This window comes from Microtus ochrogaster, chromosome X (assembly GCF_000317375.1).
Source record: "Microtus ochrogaster isolate Prairie Vole_2 chromosome X, MicOch1.0, whole genome shotgun sequence".
Lineage (NCBI taxonomy): Eukaryota > Metazoa > Chordata > Mammalia > Rodentia > Cricetidae > Microtus > Microtus ochrogaster.
This window is the reverse complement of record NC_022026.1, coordinates 3,580,042-3,599,873: the sequence shown is the minus strand read 5'-3', so window position 1 is coordinate 3,599,873 and position 19,832 is coordinate 3,580,042. Positions and strand designations below refer to the sequence as shown.

The window sequence follows — 19,832 nt, the reverse complement described above, 5'->3', positions numbered from 1 at the left end:
AGGAACTTCTGGGCACGGATGTCATAGAAGAGCAGAGAACCGTGACCTGTTCCCACGGTGACAATATGCTGGTGGACACTCAGGGAACGCACACCAGTGCCTCCCTCTCGGGAGCAGAGTGGTGGGATGTTCTGCTGGCCTTGGCGAAGATCCAGGAATGAAACATGAGACTGGGATCCGACAGCATAGAGGGACAACTCGTCACAGTAGGTGAGACACACGTTCTCCCTGCAGTAGGGCAGCCTTAGGGACAGCAGCCTGGACAGGGAGCTTCGGGGTTTCCACAGGTGGAAGTAGCCATCCAGAGACACGGCTCCCAGCTCCTGGTTTTTGTTGCTGTACGCAAGGGCTCGAACTTTGCGGTTACTAGGATTGGTAGCGGATTTGGGAATGGCCTCCATATCTGTAGGACGGATGTGAGCATACACTGGAAGGCCCGCATCCTTGTGCCAAGCGATGCTGCCATTGAACATGTCGGGATCCACCTGCCAGAGTGCCAGGGTGCCATCACGGGAACCAGTCACAGCCACAGTGTCACTCATCCATGCGATGGCAAAGATCCAGTCCCTGTGGCCTTCGCAATCTCCTAGGCACACGGGATCCAGCGTGGGCAGCTGGTAGACGGCCAGGCTGTTGGGGTTTTCCCCTCCAGTGGCCATGAGGGTCTTGGAGGGATTCAGCTCCACAGCATGAATGCCACAGGAGGGCGAGCCACTGGAGAGGTCGGGCACCCTGTCGCGCATCAGAGGAATGCGCATGATGTGGTCGGTCTTGACATCGACCACAAAAAGCGTGTTGCACTTGGTGCCACACACCACCTGCCTGGCATTTAGCCACTGCGATGCGAACACCTTGTTGAGGGGGCCAAGCGTCAGCTGGCGCTCCCTCAGCAGCTCCGGCAGCCTAAGGACCCCGTAACTGCGCAGTTCGTCCTCAAAGCCTGCCAGCCCCGGGTGGCCCTCTTCGCCCAGCGCCCGGCCCTTCAGGTAGTGCACGAAGGAGCGGTGAGCCACGGGCAGCCGCGGCTTCTTGACCAGTAGCAGCGACCCCTCGGCTTGGCCTGCTTCGGCTGTCGCCATCACCGCTGAGGGGCCTGGCGACGAAGAGCTCCCCGCACCCTCCTCTGCCTCGGCGGCTTTCCGCTTCCTGCTACCTGTTAGATGAGGGGCCATGGTGGTCAGCGAGCGGTCAGAGGGCCCTGCGGGCTGTGGCGTCTCCTGTATTGCAGGAGAAGGCGGCGCCGCGGTGTCGGCCTGAAGCGTGGAATCGCTGGGAGCCGGAGGCTAGGCAACCGAGCGGCAGGGAGCCTGCGGAGTCCTGAGCGCGTGGGCGGCAAAGGAGGTGAAAGCTGCGTGACCCGGCGAGCAACGCGCGGTTGGGCGGAAAGAGCCGAGCGAGCTCGGAAGGATCGTTGCTAGGGCCGAAGGTGCGGCAGGAGCTAGAGTGGAGCCACAGCTGCCAGCCAGCTCAGCGAGTGGACTTCTGGGCCTTGAGCGACAAGTCCCTGGAGGATTAGGACAGCAGGGCGGGAGGGGCAGGCTCTGAGGGTGGTGTTGGGAGAGGAGGCGGGACGGTGCTGACTATAAATGGCAGAAGCGATGGGCGGTGTGGAAGGGTGAGCATTAGTGTTAGGAGATCATGGCAATAGGGGGTAGCTCATGCCCAGCCGGAAGGGGGCGGTAGGTAGTAGTAAAGCCAAGAAGATAGGAAAGCCATACAAAAGCTAGAAAGGAGCTTGGAGGAACAGGGAGACATCACTCTAGGGCCAGTAGTCCAGCACCCTATGGATCCAACAAGTCAAACTCAGTCACCCCCTCCTCCGCAGCCAAAATCCTTTAAATCTCTACTGCCATATAATCTGAAACCCAAAATGTCGTCAATCATGGGATGAGACAGAGCCGTGATCTTGCGTGTCTGTGGAAGAAAACAAAAGTGTGCTCATAAGACTCTTTACTAAGGTCTTATATTGAACTAGGCAGAAAATAAAAGTGTTTGAAACTAGCAGTTCCTGTTCGTTTTAACAGCCCTTCTGCTGTTGGTAATTTATTTTCCACGAATCACTTTCCCCCTCCTCAAATGTTCTGTGCTTCTGCAACAGAATCATCGGAGCAGACCATGTCAAATGACAGAACATTGTGCCTCACATCCTGCCTGCCTATGATGATGCCCAGGCCTTGATGACTGACCACAGTCTTTAACGTCAAGTGGGTTGTGCGAATTGGCTAGGAAGAAGTGAAGTTGGGTATTTTGGAGATACCATCATCTCTTTTAGCTATGAGAACTAAGGAAGTGGGGGTAGAAAACTGCAAGTGAGTAGCTGGGGATACAAGTTCCCATAATTAGTTTAAGAGGTCCATGGCCTTAGAGAACATATAATCTCTGAGTTAGGAATACAAAGGATGGTCATGATTTTAAGGACATGCAGAGACAGAGAATATTCCAGAGGAAAATGAATATGTGAACACAATGGAAAGAACTATAGTGGTCTAGCTCATAGAAGCTCAGGAGTCAGAAAGGAAAATTTCATATCGTTTTTTATTTTATTTTGTTTTGTTTGTTGTTTGTTTTTGCTTCAAATTCTCACATCTCATGATGAACATACTTGGTAGTTAAGTGTGACTTTAATTAATTAGGGATGCATTACATAGAGGCTCTTGCATAATACTGACTCTAAATATCTGATATACCCTCCACAAAATGTAGTTTGTTGAGAATGGGAGCCATGAATTCATTTTTCTGATTAATCATGCCGTTTAAGAACTGTTTCATAGTGTTCCCTCCCCCAAATGCCCCAAAACAGTTTGCTAATTTTATTTCTACTACTTTTTGCACTTTCGCTTCAAGGGTAAATTCCATGTACAAGCCATGTGTTCTTCTTTCCCACCATTTCAGTTAATCTTTCTCATATTTGTACTCCCTAACACTCTCCAGTCTCAGAGTTCTGACCCTTTTCTATGTTATCCTTTTTATGGCAAAGGAAAAAGGTGAAATAGGTTGCTCTGTTCAGTGAGAAATTATAGATAGTGCCTCATGGAGGAGACTCAGAGACTCAGTTTGTTCCACTGTTACATATGAGATGAATAAACATTTCAGAAATAAGTAAGCTATGTGAACAGGTACAAGCTGTGTATATGAGTAACTCCTGAATTTTAGTGTTCATCAAGATGACAGGAGTCATTTCAAAACTTGGCACCCCACCTTAGATGGATCCCTAAATATTTTGATGCAGGTGATTTGGAACATTTTTTTTTTTCGAGACAGGGTTTCTCTGTAGCTTTGGTGCCTGTATTGGAACTAGCTCTTGTAGACCAGGCTGGCCTTGAACTCACAGAGATCTGCCTGTCTCTGCCTCCCGAGTGCTGGGATTAAAGGTGTGAGCCACCACCACCCGGCAACTTGGAACATTGTTTGAGAAACACTGATGTATGTTCTTTTCTTTCAGGTGGAAGCAGGAAGACTTACATTTAGGAGATAGCTTTCTACAGTATGTCACAGTGACAGTGTTGCTCCTAAATTGGAAGCTTTCCATGTGAGTACTGGGAAAGACTTGACAAACAAGATGGATTATTGTGGTATAGGTGAGGGAATTAAACCTATAGAGTATTAAGTATACAGAATATGTTATAAATTACTATTATCTTACACTTTGCAAAACTACCATACGAACAGTCATTGTTATAAGACTTTTGTAATTCCTATCCTGCTTAAACAGCTCCTACAATCCCTATTGTATAGGTCAGCAAACTGAGATATAGAAAGATTCTGATTTTCTCTGAAACCAATGAATTGTTAAGTGAACTGAAGTAGGCCAAATCCAGGTTTCATGTTCTTATTCAATTCTTGGGTGTTGGCGAAATAAATGAAAAATTCCTAGAATGACAGAGATTTCAAAAGGCTAAATTGCAGCAACAAAAATGTTTGGACTTTGGAATGACATGTTTGGAAAAGATGAATGCCAGGAGGAGAAGTATTATATCACGTGATTATGGACTCTCAGACTTAGTCTATGATTGCCAGTAATGCCCTTCCAAAGCAGCATTTTTCTAGACTACCAAGCAGTATTACAGTTCATTCTGTGATCATGTAGGGAAACAAACAATGGGAGTATACACATAACACAGTAAGAAATAAAAAGCACATCTGTCTTTTTCTTAAGACCATATATCTCTAAAAGTCTAATAAAAATCCCATAGACAGAAGAAGGAATATTTTAAATTATATATTTTGACTTTCTGCAAGCCTGGGGTATTGAGATTGAACTCCACACCATTTGGCTTGGAAATTTAAAAAGAAAAAAATCAAGTGTGCTGAATCTTCTTCTCCTTTCCTGAATAGAAGTTAGGGCAAAAAAGAAAAAAAAAAGATGATTACTGTTCTATGAGGGATGGTTAATTGGTTAACTTTACGTGTTTAACGTCATTCAGTATTTTCATCTAGCATAATCACTGTAGAGGAAGAAAGTAAGTATTATAAAAACCAAAAACAATGAAATACTGGAATTGAAGCTCTTATGTCTTCTCTCTTAAAGCAGAACCAAAATATGTTTTAACAAAAGCCCTCTACATAGCACAACTGACAAATGATGGGAATCTGTAAATGACAGGGGAGTATTGCGTAGATACTGAACCTTGTAATTAAAAAGATAAGACAGCGAATTCCCCTCTGCCCTTACTGTGTCACGTAAACCCTGTGCAGAAAGCTGCAGAAGCCTCTGACCCAGAAACCTTCATGAGTGCAACTGATAAAATCTCTAAGAAAACCTGTTTGTTTTTTTTTTCTAGAGAATGGGTCTGGGCAATTGGAAGTCTAACAATAGACAACCTTTGATGACAATATATATCTTACTACAACAGGACGCCAAAAGAGTCTTTACCCTGTATCATTTGCCACACACTATTACAATGGATCCAAATTGGAAGCTGTTAGTCCATTGTCTCAGATGCAGAAACTAATGTTATAGTCTCATTCTTTGGCAGGGTTAAGGTCAGTATGGACCTTTATGTTGAGCTAAGCCTTCACTGACAATCAAGACATAGTCTTACAAAGACCTTTTGAGAATGGTTTATCACCCAAATGTGTTACTTTCTTTCTTTTCAACTGTGACAGGAAGACATACTAGGAACCTGAACTTCTACCCGACCTTATATCAATGATACTTAACAAAGCGCTTTTACTTTCAGTCATCCCTGGTATCAGTAGAATGCTGTGTTTCCATATCTAGTCATCAATAAAAAGACTGAAAGAGTGGGTAGCAGAACTATTCTTTGCCCTCAAGAAACAATGATCTTCCCATGAGTAGAAATTCAAGAAACTAAATGAATGAAAGTAGTATGTGTAGAAATAAATCCATGCGAAGATGCTAAAATCAGAAAAAAAATAATGCAAACAGAGATTTAGTTTGAGTTGTTAAGAGAAAGTGACATGAAGCATGACCAAAATGCATGATATGCATGTGTGAAGTTGTCAAATTGAAGCCAAAATTGTCATTTGATTTGGTTCTTGGTGTAGGTAGAATACTTAAGACTTTAAGTAGGCAATGTATTTCTACTACAAGTGGAACATTCACAAAAATACATATATACTAGGTTGGAAAACAATCTAAAATCATATTCAATATTAAGTTCTTATGATATTTCACAAAATTAAAGGAATTAAATAAGAAAATAATAACAAATTTTAAAGGAAAAGTTTCAAATACTAAAGAACACACTAAATGTTCCATGGATGAGAAAAACTTCAAAGGGTTGAAAATAGTGCATAGAAAGGGTAAATGTGAAAATATAAACTATCGAAATGAATAGTTAATATCTAAATCACTGCCCAAATTAAAGGTCATGAACAATCTTAAATTCTCATTTAAATAAAGGCAATAATAACACAATGCAAACAGGAGAATATAATAAAGACTGAAGCAGTAATGAAATGAGGTGAAAATGGCAAAGCAAGGAAATGATTAAAAGAAAGCTTTAAAATACTTAACTATTTTGACTTACTCCTCAGAAGCCTGGTAGACATGAAGAGGATGAAATAGAAAACATAACTATAGCCCTTGTAGACTTCAAAGGTATGATAAGAGACTACTGCGAACAATCTTAGACATGTAATTTAAACAAATAAGGTAAATGAACTGCTATCTCAAATGTAATAATAAAAGACCTTTTCTGCAATACATGTACTATATGTAACCTTATCAATTACCACTAAGCAAACCACATAAATAGAAGCTTGGGATGCTTGTATAACTATTAAGGATTTTCAATTCTTAATTTCTAATTACACAAAAGTGATATCCCAGCATATTTTCTGCTGATAATTTTATTTGACTTTAAAAAAGACAGTATTAAATTTACACATTTTTCTTAAAACCTGAAAAAAGAGTACCAAGTTACTCAAGCTGCTGCAACAAAATGCCACAGTAGAGTAAATGTTTCAGACAATAGATATACATTTTCTTAGTTCCTGAGGCTAGTTCATGTGTCAAAATAGGTTTAGTTCAGATGGTTTGTCCTCTTAGATTGTTGCCAAGTTGCTTTATCCAAGTGTACTCACATGGCTCTTCCTTTTGTGAGAACAGGGAGATATTTGAACTTTCGCTTCTTATAAAACAAATTCAGTGGGTTAAGACACTACCTTTATAACATCCTTAAACGTTAATTATTTCATTAAAACCTTATCTCTGAGCATGGTCACATAAGGGGTGTGGGGAGGAGAACATAATCTCTAATATTCTTCCTCAGATGATGTTCATTTTATGTTTGAAACACAGTCTTTCACTGACTTGAAATTCATAAAATGGGCTAAACTGCATGACAGGGAGGCCCAGGGATCTGCATAGTTCTGTTACCTTAGCACTGCTATTACAAACCTGAGCCACCACACTTTGGTTTTTATTTGGGTGATGGGGATTAATCTCAGGTTCTCATGTTTGCATTTCCAGTATTTTACCAACTGAATTATTTCACCAGATGTCTGTTTTCATAAGTTTCCAAGCTTCCATGTATAAATTTTGAGAACACCCTGTTCCTCCCTAGCACAAGGGAACACATTCCAACATATTTTTAATCCTATAATCCTCAACAAAATATTGGCAAATTAAATCTATAAACAGAAATTGTACAGAATGATCAATTTGGACTTAACCCAGTTGTTTAAGATTGAGTCATCATTTAAAAAGAATCAGTGTAAACAACTATGTCAACAGTATAAGAAACATCATATGATTATTTTAAATGGCACAAAAATACTATTGAACAAAATCCAATCTCTACTGATTAAAGCTCTCAACAAATTGGTAATAGAACTTTAAAAAGAACATGCACAAACATTTAAGCAAACATTTCATTTAAAGTCGAGAAATTAGATTCTTTGTCTCTTAAATTAAAAACAAGACAAAGATTTCTGCTTTCATTATTTTTATTCACCATAACTGAATTTTTTCTAATCTAATAAAACAAGAAACAGAAGGAAGGCATACGAATGGAAAAGAAATAAGACTCTCTACTTGGCAATAAAATACCGAGATATCTGCAAAAATAGTTCCTAGAGCTAGTAACTTCAGTGAGTTCACAGAAATCAAGGTTAATGTACAAAAGCCAACAATATTTATACATACCCCAGATAATATTTAGAAATACAGTGAAAATGAAACTTTATATAATTTTTAAAATAAATGAAATATTTACAAATATACCTACACAATACAAAGGCACAATGTGTCTAGTAAAAATGGCAAAAATAAAGCTTCAGTATTAGAAAATATAACATTATCAAATCGTAAATACAAGTAAAATTGGTCATTAACTTTAATTTCTAGAAAAACTTAGAAATGTATGTTTTCTTATATGAATAAGCTTTTTATAAAACTTGTGTGGAAAGGCACATATCGGTGAGCAACTACTCGCATAAATTTAAGTGTATGAGATCACTGTATACTTTTATGGTGTTTGTATTTGAACCCAAGGTCCCACACATTTTTAGATAATTATACCATTGAGCAATGTTCCTAACTTCAATTACTATAAATTTCTTAAAATAAAAGCATTATATACATAACAAATTAGTGGTTGCATTGATGATGAAAGAAGAAAGAGCATTTGGCTGCAAAAGGACAATGTTGGGCTGGAGAGATGACTTAGGGGCTAACAGCAGGACTGCCTTTCCAGTGGATGGAGGTTAGATTCCTGGCATCCACACAGCAGCTCACAACCACCTTTAGCTGCAGTATCAGGGTATCTGATGCTGTCTTCTAGTCTTAGCACCCACCATAAACTGAAACATAAAAGCAAGTAAATTACCTATATATCTGTTAAATAATTTTTAATTAGAAAGAGTAATGTAGATATCCCTACAGAAATGTAAATGCTTCATATGTTTATTTTTGTTAGTGCTAGTGTTCTGCATTTTCCTTGGAGTAAAACAGAAAAATGGATCTCTCTAACTTGTAATCTAAATTTAGTAACTATTGAAATTAAAACCCATTCCATGTCTTAAGAAGCAAGACATGGAATGTATGAAAACAATGCAGAATAGGGAAGATGAAAACAAACTTAGAAAATGCTACTCCTTTGTTACTAGGTGAAGCACTGACAGTGACTCTTGCTACAAATTTGAGGCTTTCATTCTTGACTTGTAAGGGATCATGAGAACATTTGGCACTCGAGACGGAAAATACCAAATAAACAGATGTCACTATCCCTCCTCAACAGTATTCACTGTATGACATGCAACTGGCAGTCATAAATAGAACTGAGCAGAGACAGCACAATCAGCATTGCAGTCAGTTGATAAGTTAACCTAAGAAGACTGGGAATTGACTTCAATGTGGTGCTGAAATCATGACAATTTTAAAACAAGTTTCTTTTCATTTTATATTTATTTACTGGGGATGGAAGGGAGTGGGGAGAGAGAGAGAGAGAGAGAGAGAGAGAGAGAGAGAGAGAGAGAGAGAGAGAGAGAGAAGACATACGTTTGTGTGCAAATGTTCAGGTCAGAGGACAACTTACTGGAAGTTCCTTCTTTCCTTCTAACAAGTCTTGGTGGCAACTGTCTTTATCCCTGAACCATTTTACTGGCCTCAAAAATCATGATCTTTTTTTCTCTTCAGTGTGTTCATATGTGTAAAGGTTTTTTTCCATACAGCCATTAGCACACAGGAAAAGGTCAGGGGGAAGACATTCAGTATCCTACTCTATTATTCTATACTTTATTCCTTTGAGACAAGATCTCTCATTGAGCCTGGATCTGGATTAGTAGCCAGTAAATGCCAGTGATCCTCCTATCTCCACCTCCAGAAGTATTGTAGCTATAGGTGGGTGAAACACTACCTGACTGGTTACATGGGTGCTGGGGATTTAAATTCATGAATTCACTGAGTAATTTTTTAACCACTGAAAGCATTAGAAAGTAGTTGTATTTATTTCTATCAAAGCATATTAAGGGTTTTATATGAATATTGTGCTCAGTTGCATGTTTTATGAGATGAAATAATTGACTTTGAATAGCTTAGAAGTTTCACAGGGTATGCAGAAAATTCTATCCAATTCACATATCCAAAATTTTAATAAGAATTATTTGATATTTTCAATTTATTTATGTAACAAACACAAACTGCTGTATCAGTACGTTATATGTACTATTAAATGTACAAAATAAGCTTATTAAATGTAATAAATTAATAAAATAACATTATAAAATATGACGTTAAATTTATAGTATACAAAATGCACTTACCCTGAAAGAATACTGATTTATTTTAAATATTTTTGGGCCATTACAATTTCATAATACTCGGTGATGTAGTCATTTAACGATTTGGTTTTCTGTTCATTTATCTGTATTTTAAAACAGTGTTTCTGTTTATGAGTTGAAAGGCTGTCACAACTCAAAGATATTTCACAAAGTTTCAAAGATTTAATTAGAAACAGCCTATTATGTTTGAGTTTCTTAAATCATGCATATTTAATCCCAGTCAAAAACTACAGATATATTTTCTCTTTTATTTTCAGATCATAATGTAATTATACTCTCTCTCTCCCTTTTCTTTTCTTCAAACTCTCCCATGTATCCCTTCTTCCTTGCTTTCAAACTTATGTTCTCTTTTTTCCCCATTAATTGTTCCTTCATAAATAGGAGTGTGCTTGTGTGTGTGTGTGTGTGTGTGTGTGTGTGATTTTCCTGAATGCAGAAGTACAACTTTACAACTTTCTCAGTCTGTAGAATGTTTCTTATATTATGTTTTCAGGGCTGACTGCTTGGTATAAGAAACCAATTGATGTGGTATTCACTTGAGCAGAATATTTCTCCAATTCTCTGCATTCCTTAGTTTTTCATAGCTTTCTCCTTTCCATAGTTTTCCCCTTTCTGGTTCATGTTTAGAGATTCATATTGGTATGGCTTTAGAGTTGTAGCTTCTGACATTTTAAGTAAAACTATAGTTAGTGAATTTTCTACTTCTTTGAACATTTCCATTATACTTGGTGATTTGCACTTCTACAAATAAGTTGTTATATTTTGAGGTTCTATATTTAGAGAGATTTTGAAATATGCTTGAGATAGAGGTTCCAATGATGTTTTGTTTATGTGACAGTTTGCATTAAAATTGTTAGCATATATTCATCATTCAAAGGGATGGTTTTCATGTTGTCATATCATTTCACAGATATTCTCCTTTTTAATTTTTTAAACATACTGTTTTTACATTTATTTATTTATTTAATGTATGTGAGTGTTCTATCGACTATATTCCAGAAGAGATCAGATCCCATTATAGGTGGTTGTGAGCCACCATGTGGTTGCTTGGAATTAAACTCAGGACCTCTGGAAGAGCAGCATGTGCTCTTAACTGTTTGAGCTATCTCTCCAGCACCATGTAATACCCTTTTTCAATGGAAAAGCTGGCTATGGTGGCACACACATTCCAGCATTCAGGGAGTTCAAGACAGGCAGATATGTGAATTCAAGATCAGCCTATTCTACATAGCAAATTATAGAATAGCCAGGCCCACATAGTGAGATCCCATCTTTAATAAAACAAACAAAAAAGGTCAAGTGGCACATGGCTGCAGGCAGAGGCAGAAAGACCTCAAGGCCATGGGTCAGTAAGATGGCTCAGGGTTTGAAAGCACTTGTCTTGTGAGCCTGGCAACCTGAGTTCCATCCCCAGAATCCATCTAGGGTGAAACAAACCCTCCCAAAACTTGTCCCCTGGCCTCTACACGGGTGCCACAGCACACCCATACCTGTGCTTCCTCGTGTATGCAACAGCAATGATAAACCAAACCTTTCCAAAAAGTTCCTCAGCCAAACCAAGCAAACAGAACGCAACTGGTTTACTTTATTCAAGTGAATTTTCTATTTCCAGGTTCTGGTCCCCTCCAGTGGGGACAGTTTGGTAAAGTAATGAACAAAATAATCTTGGGCTGGGCCCTGGGAAAGGAGGCCAGTCTGGCTTGAATCATTCCTGTTTTATTATAGAAAGTACACACACCAGCCCCACCCACACCATTGAGCTAGCAGCCATGGAGCTACAGTCCAAAAGGCTAGACCAGGAACCCTGGGAGCCAGGAGGACACGGGAAGGGAGAGGCTGAAGATGGAGAACCTGCCTCAGCTTATCTGATCCAGGCCACAGAGCTCATCAGTCAAGTGCTGCGGAAAGAGAAGGCTGGCACCTATGCTGCTACGCTCAGGACTACCAAGAAGGGTTGCACATCCCTTTCCAGGGCATCTCGGGTGAGTATGGCAGTAAGGAAGACGGGGACGATTGGGAAGATGGCTCAGTGGATAAAGTGCTTGTCGTGGTCATGCCAGCATGAGGGACTGAATTAGAGTGCCCAGAACCCACACAGAGGCAAGCGACAGTGTTCCTATGGCAAGTTCGGGGGCAAAGACAGAATCAGGACTGGTGAGCCTGGTGTGTGCAGCAGAGAACAGACATGATGGAAGGAGACCTATATCTGAGGTGGCAGTAGGTGTAATTATTGTTCTGCCTCTTTAAGAGACAAACCATGCCCACTTCCTCCCCCAGCCGCTGAGGCAGACTGATCTTCAGCTTCTGGCCTGCGCTCTCTCTCTTTCCATCTTCCTCCCAGAGAGGCAGCTTCTCCCCTTCCCCCACTTCGGTCTCTCTATCTTCTCTCTTTCCTCTCTCTTTCTCCCCTCTTCTCTTTCTCCTTCGCCTCAATAACCCACCTAATAATTGTTTAACTTTACTCTGCATGGCGTGCCTATCTGTGTCTCTGTCTCTTGTCTGCCCACCATGTGTCTCCCTGTGTGGGACCCACCACCGCTTGGGGATTGCAGCCATCTCTGCCTGGGACTGGCTGCTCTCAGGACCTGCTGCCTGATGCCACATGCCCACCCACTACCACTGCTTGGGAACCTATAGCATTTCTGCTGCCTACTGCTGCCGGGGATCCTGCAACATTTTTAATATTTCTATTACATCTATTTGGTGCCGTGACTCGGATAAGGTCTCACACTCCAATTCCTCTCCAGAGATTGGGATCCTGAACCAGATTTTGTTCCTACTTCCACCACCGGCTTCCATTTGTGAGTCTCCTCATTCTGCTATGGTTGCTTCCCTCAGATTAAATTGTGTTTGGAATGGCCCCGGGGCCAATCCACCCATGACTGAAGGCCCCAGGTCCCTTAGATCCTTCTTTCTTTCCTTTTTTTAAATTTTTTTATCTTTTCTTTTTTTTCCCTCACTATAAAAGGCCACTCAGAGCAGCCTCTGGCCTCTCTGGCTTCTGAGTCACCCTGACCAGATCCAGCCAGGCCATAGCACTCAACCCAGGGTCAGGGGACACCCAGCTCATGGGTCCTGTGGTATTCATGCTGATTTGCACCCCACCTATAGGCCTTGTGGTGTCGCTGTTTCACGGGTTTTCACAATTTCAGCTGTGGGTAGCAAGCCATCCAGGTCTGTCCCCACTCTGAGGTGGAAGACTTTTAGAGGTCCCATAACCCTAGGCCTTAAGCTCTTACCCTCATTCTGCAGGTATCCCGTCAGCTCCACTTTTATGGGAGCTTTCTGAGTACTGTCTGTGGGAGCTTTCTAACTACTGTCAGCACACAGGCAATTGGACCCTGCCATGGTTATTACTGCCAACAAGATTAGTAGGATCCACTAGGCGGCTTTTTTCAAATCTAGCCTTTTGTTCCCTGCCTTGGTTTGTGGCATGGTATGGCTATTTTCAGTCCCAGCCTTTTGCTCCCTGCCATGGTTTGTGGCATGGTATGACCTTTTTCGGTCCCAGCCTTTTGCTCCCTGCCGTGGTTTGTGGCATGGTGTGGCTTTTTTCAATTCCAGCCTTTTGCTCCCCACCGTGGCTTGTGGCATAGTGTGGCTTTTTCAGTTCCAGCCTTTTACTTCCCACTGCTGCTTGTGGCATGGCAACTTGTGGCATGGAAGCTCAGCAATAGGGTGGTTCACACCTCTAGGTCTCTCTTATTATTAAACTTAAAATCCCTGCAGCTCAAAAATTGTGGCTTTTTTTTAATCTCTTATTGAGCTTAAAACCCCTACAGCTCAAAAACTGTGGCTTTTTTATATAACATGTGACTGCTGCCATTTTGACTGAGGTCATATGACCTTACCACCATCTTAACTGAAGTCAGGTGATTTCAACGCCATCTTATCTGAGCAGCTTTTTTCATACATGTGGCTGCTGCCATTGTGACTGAGGTCATGTGACCTCACGACCATCTTGGCTGAGAGCCAGGTCAGGTGACCAAGTTCTCCCATCTTTACTGACATGCCCTGCCTTGTCCTCTGGTTTACTTATGTTGTTTTTTTTTCCACTAAATTCCTCTTGTTGACTCTCTTGCACGTGTTTTGCACAGTGGCATGCCTTTGATAGGGCCCACCAAGAGCATCCACTTTGCCCAATTCCTGTTTACTCTCTTTCTCTGTGTGATCATACATGTAACTTAAATGTACCTATGCTTAATGTTATAATTGTTTATTGCATCTCATTTCAGACTACAAAAACAATAAGTCTCATGTTTTAAACTGGTATGTACTTTTAAGTCTCTTACAAAAATACTTTATATTTAATCCAACCCTCATTTAAAATATATTAAGCTGTTCTCTACTATTGTCAGTTCTGCCATTAACCTTTTATTGCAAGCAGTTTTTTCTTCTTTCTGTCCTTTTTATGAGTGTAAATCTTACCTGTTAAGTTGAGAGCCAATGCAGTCAAGCTCAGACCCAGCCCTCCAGGCAGATTCTATATGATAGTTATACCTAATAAACAGTCCTCAACTGCTCAGATTTCTCAAAAATATGACATTTAAATATTTAATCATTAAAAAGTTTTCATAACAAAAAGAGACAGGTTGGCTGCTAAAATCACTGTACTTTCTCCAAAGAAAACAGAAGTCAAATGGGCACAGAACAACATCCATCCGCAGTTTGCTTCAACTGCCAAGTGCCGCCACATGCCTGCCTACTGCCACCAGGGATCTTGCAGCATTTTTATTTTTTTCCTTTACAGGAGGCAGCAGAAATGCTATAGGTCCCCAAGTAGTGGTAGAGGGCCATGTGGTGGCAGGCAGTGGGTCCTGAGAGCAGCCAGTCACAGAGAGAGATGGCTGCTGGTCCCCAAGTGATGGCTGGTCCCAGGCAGGGATACACGTGGTGGGCAGTCAAGAGACAGAGACATGAATAGGCACACCATGCAGATTGAGGTTGAATATTTATTTAGGGGGTTATGGAGGGGAAGGAAAAGGGGAGAAGAGGAGAGAGAGAGAAAAAGAGAGAGAGGGAGAGGGGGAGGAAGTTGGCAGGCTCTCCAGGAGAGGGGACAGGAAGAGAGAGTGTGGGGCAGAGGCTGCAAGCAGGAAGGGAGTGGGCATGGCTTGTCTCTTAAAGAGACAGAACATTACAATAAGGATCCATAACTGAAAGAAACTATGGAACACTTTCTCTTTGAGGCTAATACTTTTACTTTTGCACTCTATACACCTTTTTTTTTTTTTCAGAACTAAATCACACGAGGAGAGAATAGATTTGAACCTTTGTTTGGAAACTATCTACAATGAGGCTTCGTTTACAGTGGTAAATTTATCAATTGCCAGTAAATTTCCAATTATGAAATTAATTGCACATATTTTGCAATTGTATATTTGAATTTTTATGTGTATTAATGTATTATTGACACTAAGTGTAGGTCATCAAATTTGGAAAGATTATTTTTGTAAAAGATAAATACTGCAAATATCTTATAAAAATTCACCCCGAAAAAGCAATATTAAGTGAATTGCCATGTGTCAAAATAGCCTTAAAATGCAATAATATAGCCCATTTGTTGCATGGATACTTCTTTACCTATATACAAAACTGACATAGAGATCTAGTGTAATGGTGTATCTGTAAATTGAATATTGGTAAAATTAATTTTACTTTTAATACTAAGTAGCTAAATAGAGTCCCTGGTAAGCAATAAATTGTATTGAGTTTCCTTGAAACAGCACAAAGGATATAAATTTTGTTTTGTTTATTGAGAAATGGTCTCATGTACCCCAGGCTAACCTCAAACTCACTATGTGGCTGAGGATGGCCTTTAAATTCTAATCATCCTGTCTCAATTTTACAGGTCCTGTGATATAGATGTGCATCACCACTCCTAGTTTTATCATGATGGGGATGGAATTCAGAGCTCCTGAATGCCAAGGGAATGCTCCACAAACTGAGTTACATGTCAGCCCAGGAACTCTTATAAATTCTTATAATGATTTCCATAACGTATATAAGTTAATTAGTATCAGTAGTTAGAATACAAAGTGTTCACATACATTTGCATTTCAAATATTCACTGATTAACACTGTAGTGCATATGTGTTCCAAATGTTAAATTGGATGTATTGATACTAAAAATTGATTCCTAGAAATACGGAGTCTAGGCCAGAGAATTACTGAGTTTGAGGTTATGCTGGGCTACGCAGTGAAACCTGTTTTCAAAAGAAAATACCCAAATTAGAGTGAGTTTAAAGTAAAATATCCACAAGATGGGTAACATCTTTAAAATTGTAACATCTGTTTCTGACCGATATTTAAGAAAATCAATACTCTTGAGATATTGCTGGTAGAAATGTGAACACCATAAACCTTGGGAGGGAGCAAAATGACTACTGCAGTTAAAATGCACATAATCTTCAGTAATGCTATTTCTAGGAATTTAATCAATTAGGTAGAGCATCCAGCAGGAAACAGTATTTGAAAGGACACTTATTTAGGAAATTTTCATATGAACAATAATTGATTAAAACTGAATATACTTAAAAGGTGGGATATATTATAGTACTATGATAAAAATCATGCAACTATTAAAAATACATGTTTGTTCTGGGATAATTGACAGTTATATGTTTCTGAATAAGAATACCAATATAGTAAATATGTACATAAATATGATACCATTTTCATAAGAATACTTTCTGTGAACATATACATATATGAGGATATGGAAAAATATTTTTCCTATTTTTAATTTTTTAGTTTTGAATTGTTCTACCCATCTTACAATCATGTCCAGGAAAGAATGAGATAGCCACCTAGCACTCTAGTGTCATTGAATTGATGAAGCAATTCTAAAACTGCCTACTTCCCACTCTTGTCAAATGCAATTGAATTTGTGTTATTGCCTAATATATGATTCTATGGATGTTTTGCCATTTGTAGCCAAATGCATTATAATTTATCCTTGTTTATACTTGTAATGTGTTTGTGGGTAGCTGGAAAAGGGGGGCAGATTTGAGAAATAAAACAGAATGGGAAATTGCTGAAAACACACATACACAGTACCCAAAACTTTCACACATATAATGTTACCATATTTTAAGTTTATTTTCAGCTATATGTATGATTTACATGTATAGATGAAATTTTAAGCTGAACTAAATTGGCCTACAACCTAATGCTTAATTATATTGTATTGATCTCAAGAGAGAATGTAGATTATCATCTATTTTTAAGTACTTAATAAGAATTCAAATACTATGCCAATTCATCTACATAATTTATTTTTATTTATTTACTTTTTCATTGTCGAAACAGGCTTTTGCTAGCTTTTCCTGGCTAACTTAAAAATTAGTGTATAGTCCACAGTAACCTCACATTCCTAATCCTGTTGCAGCCTCCTAAGTACTTGGATTACAGTTGTTTAGCACTACAGTAGCTGTTTTATTAAATATTCACCATGGCAAATGAAGACATGCACTTTTTCTCTCATTGAAAATATTACCAAACATGCATAAAACTCTAAGACAGCAAGCAGATTTATATAGCTAGTAGATGAAACAGCTGGAATTAAAATATATCCTGGCTTGCTGGGCATAATGTACAAGCCTTTATCCCATCATCTGAATTACAGAAGCAGAGAGGCAAGAAGATCTTTGTTAGTTCAAGACCAGTCTGGACTACATAGTAAGACCCTATCTCAAACACACACACACACACACACACACGCACGCACGCACGCACGCACGCACGCACGCACGCACTCACTTATGCACATTAGTATACACACATATATGAGGTTTGTACTGATTTTTTTCTTACTAAATAAGTAATATAGTAAGTTTTGTTTGTTGATGAGCAAGAGTTGCTTTCTTTTTTAAGATATAATATAAAAATGAAATGTAAAAGTTCAGTTGTGGAGAATTATTTGTCTTATAAAGTTACCTAGTATACATTGATTTTTTTTTGTTCAAATGCATAGTTCTACTTGAGAGTTTTCATGGATATATCAAATTGGTCTCAATTATAGCATAGTATAAATTCAAATATAGAAGAAGAAATAGGAAAGCATTCAACATTTTCAATATAATTTCCCTCATATCACACTAAGATTACACTTTGTATAATTATAGGACCAATATTCATCACCAAAGGACCTACGCTTTCCTTTGTAGTTGATAATTCTTAATTTCTTCTTTATGAAGTGATAGAAAACAAGTGTTATGCCTGCTTTCTCACAGCCATGTCTGATGGTAACCTGCCTCACATGCAAATTTTATTATGAAAGGAACCTTTTTTCTTTCTTTTGATCACTATGTATCTGCCTCATAGTGCTTTATTCTTGCATCCAACCAACTTTATGCAAGGCCAGATGGAATGTAAGACAATAAACAGAAAGACAGATGTCTGAAGGTAATGAGATTCTGCATTTTAGTCAATTATTTAATAAATCACAAATTCTAAGAAACTGAAATGCATTCGCATAGCTACCCAATAAGAGAACATTCAAACTCTGACTTGAGAGAAAAGAGGGGTGTGGAATCAAATTAAACAAATGAAGAACTTCTTAATAAATGTATCCACATGATTTCATATTATGGCTAACAAAGGAGTAAACAAAGGAATTCCTGTTTGCTACATTTCCTGGTTAACCTTATTTGTCAGCTTGACACAGCCTAACGTCATCTGAGAGGAGAAACCTCAATGTCTGTGGGAAATAGCCTTATTTGTCAATTGATGTAGGAAAGAGCAGTCCAGTGAGGATTGCGTGATTCCTCAGATAGATGGTTTTGGCTTATTTTAAATGCTAACCATACAAGCAAGTCAGCAAGTAGCATTCATCTGTGGTTCTTGCCTCTAGTTTTACCCCGACTTCTTTCAGTTAAGAACTGTGAATTAGAAATACAAGCCAAATAAACCCTTTTCTCCCCCTGTTGACTGTGGTTAAAGTATTGTATCATAGCAGTAGAAAGGAAACTAGAGTGCTGTATTTCTTCTGAATTCCTAACATTTTTAGTCCCAAATTCTGTAGCCTATTAAAAGGTACTTTGGAGTAAACCAGTGCTTAGTATGTTTTGCAGTTTAGTAAATTTAATTTTTATATAAAAACATGTATATTACTTATTACTCTGATTGTCTAGCTTGTAAACATTTTTATTCCACTGAAAAGGGACTGAAAAGGGAGTCTGATTTTCCTGAATTAACTCATTGATGAGAAATTTCTAACAGAGCTGAATGTTACATTGTAGAGAATTAAATGAAAATAGAAATCAGTAATGTGTCTATGTCTATATCTGTATTCAAAATTTTATATATTAATTTCCTTTATATGTAATAATGGTTCAAAAAGGCATCAGTAAGGATCGCTTATTCCTTATCTAGCTAAACACAGATTATTTTGCACTATAATGATGATTCAAAAGTGGACTTACAAGGAGTGCATCTGAGTATGGTTAGAACAATAAGAAAACACAGTGCAGCACACTGAGAATATTTTGTATGTTTGTTTTTTGAGACAGGGCCCTACTATACTGCCCGTACATTCCAGAACTGAAGATATTCCCTAAGCTAGGCCCATAGGCACAACAATCATGCTACCTCAGTCTTCCTCATCTGAGGCCTGCCATTAGTAGTATGTTGCCATACCCAGATTGATTTTTTTATTGACTATTAGCAAAATACAAATACATAAATGGGTAAGCTTCATGCTTTCAAAAACAGAAGCTTTCCAGATTTTCATATTGAAAACATTTCTACTATGTCGAGTTCTTTTAAAAGAATATTTGAAATAATGAGATCTTTTAAAGTTCATTATTCTTATTTTTGCATGGGTGCTTATGTATCTCTGTGGGAGTGCATATGTCTGAGTGCAGGTACCTGCAGAAGCCAAAGATGTTAGATCCTATAGAGCTGGAGTTACAGGTGAAACACAGGATTTGTAAAGCTCCAAGTCATCATTTTTTTAAAAAAATTAAAGTTTGCATAAAAAATCATTTAGTAAAACACTAGTACTAGATGACATTTATTTGTAGGTCAACGTATACTGGAAATAGAACTCAAAGCAACCCCAATTTATATACAGTGTGATTGAA

At 38.9% G+C, this 19,832-nt stretch overlaps 1 protein-coding gene and 1 long non-coding RNA gene across 2 annotated transcripts in view; one reads left to right on the top strand and one right to left on the bottom strand.

Annotated features, from left to right (window-relative positions):
* Positions 1-1,274, bottom strand: part of LOC101990441 (DDB1- and CUL4-associated factor 12-like protein 1) — a 3,411-nt gene extending 2,137 nt beyond the window's left edge. Inside the window, exon 1 of the mRNA XM_026784883.1 lies at positions 1-1,274. Coding sequence (XP_026640684.1) covers positions 1-1,172 — 1,172 coding nt within the window. The 5' untranslated portion in view covers positions 1,173-1,274.
* LOC113457442 lies at positions 1,240-11,723 on the top strand. The gene is made up of 3 exons (XR_003378016.1): positions 1,240-1,426; positions 3,443-3,529; positions 11,473-11,723. It is a non-coding gene; the product is annotated as an uncharacterized LOC113457442 (long non-coding RNA).
* Positions 11,724-19,832: the final 8,109 nt, after the last annotated feature.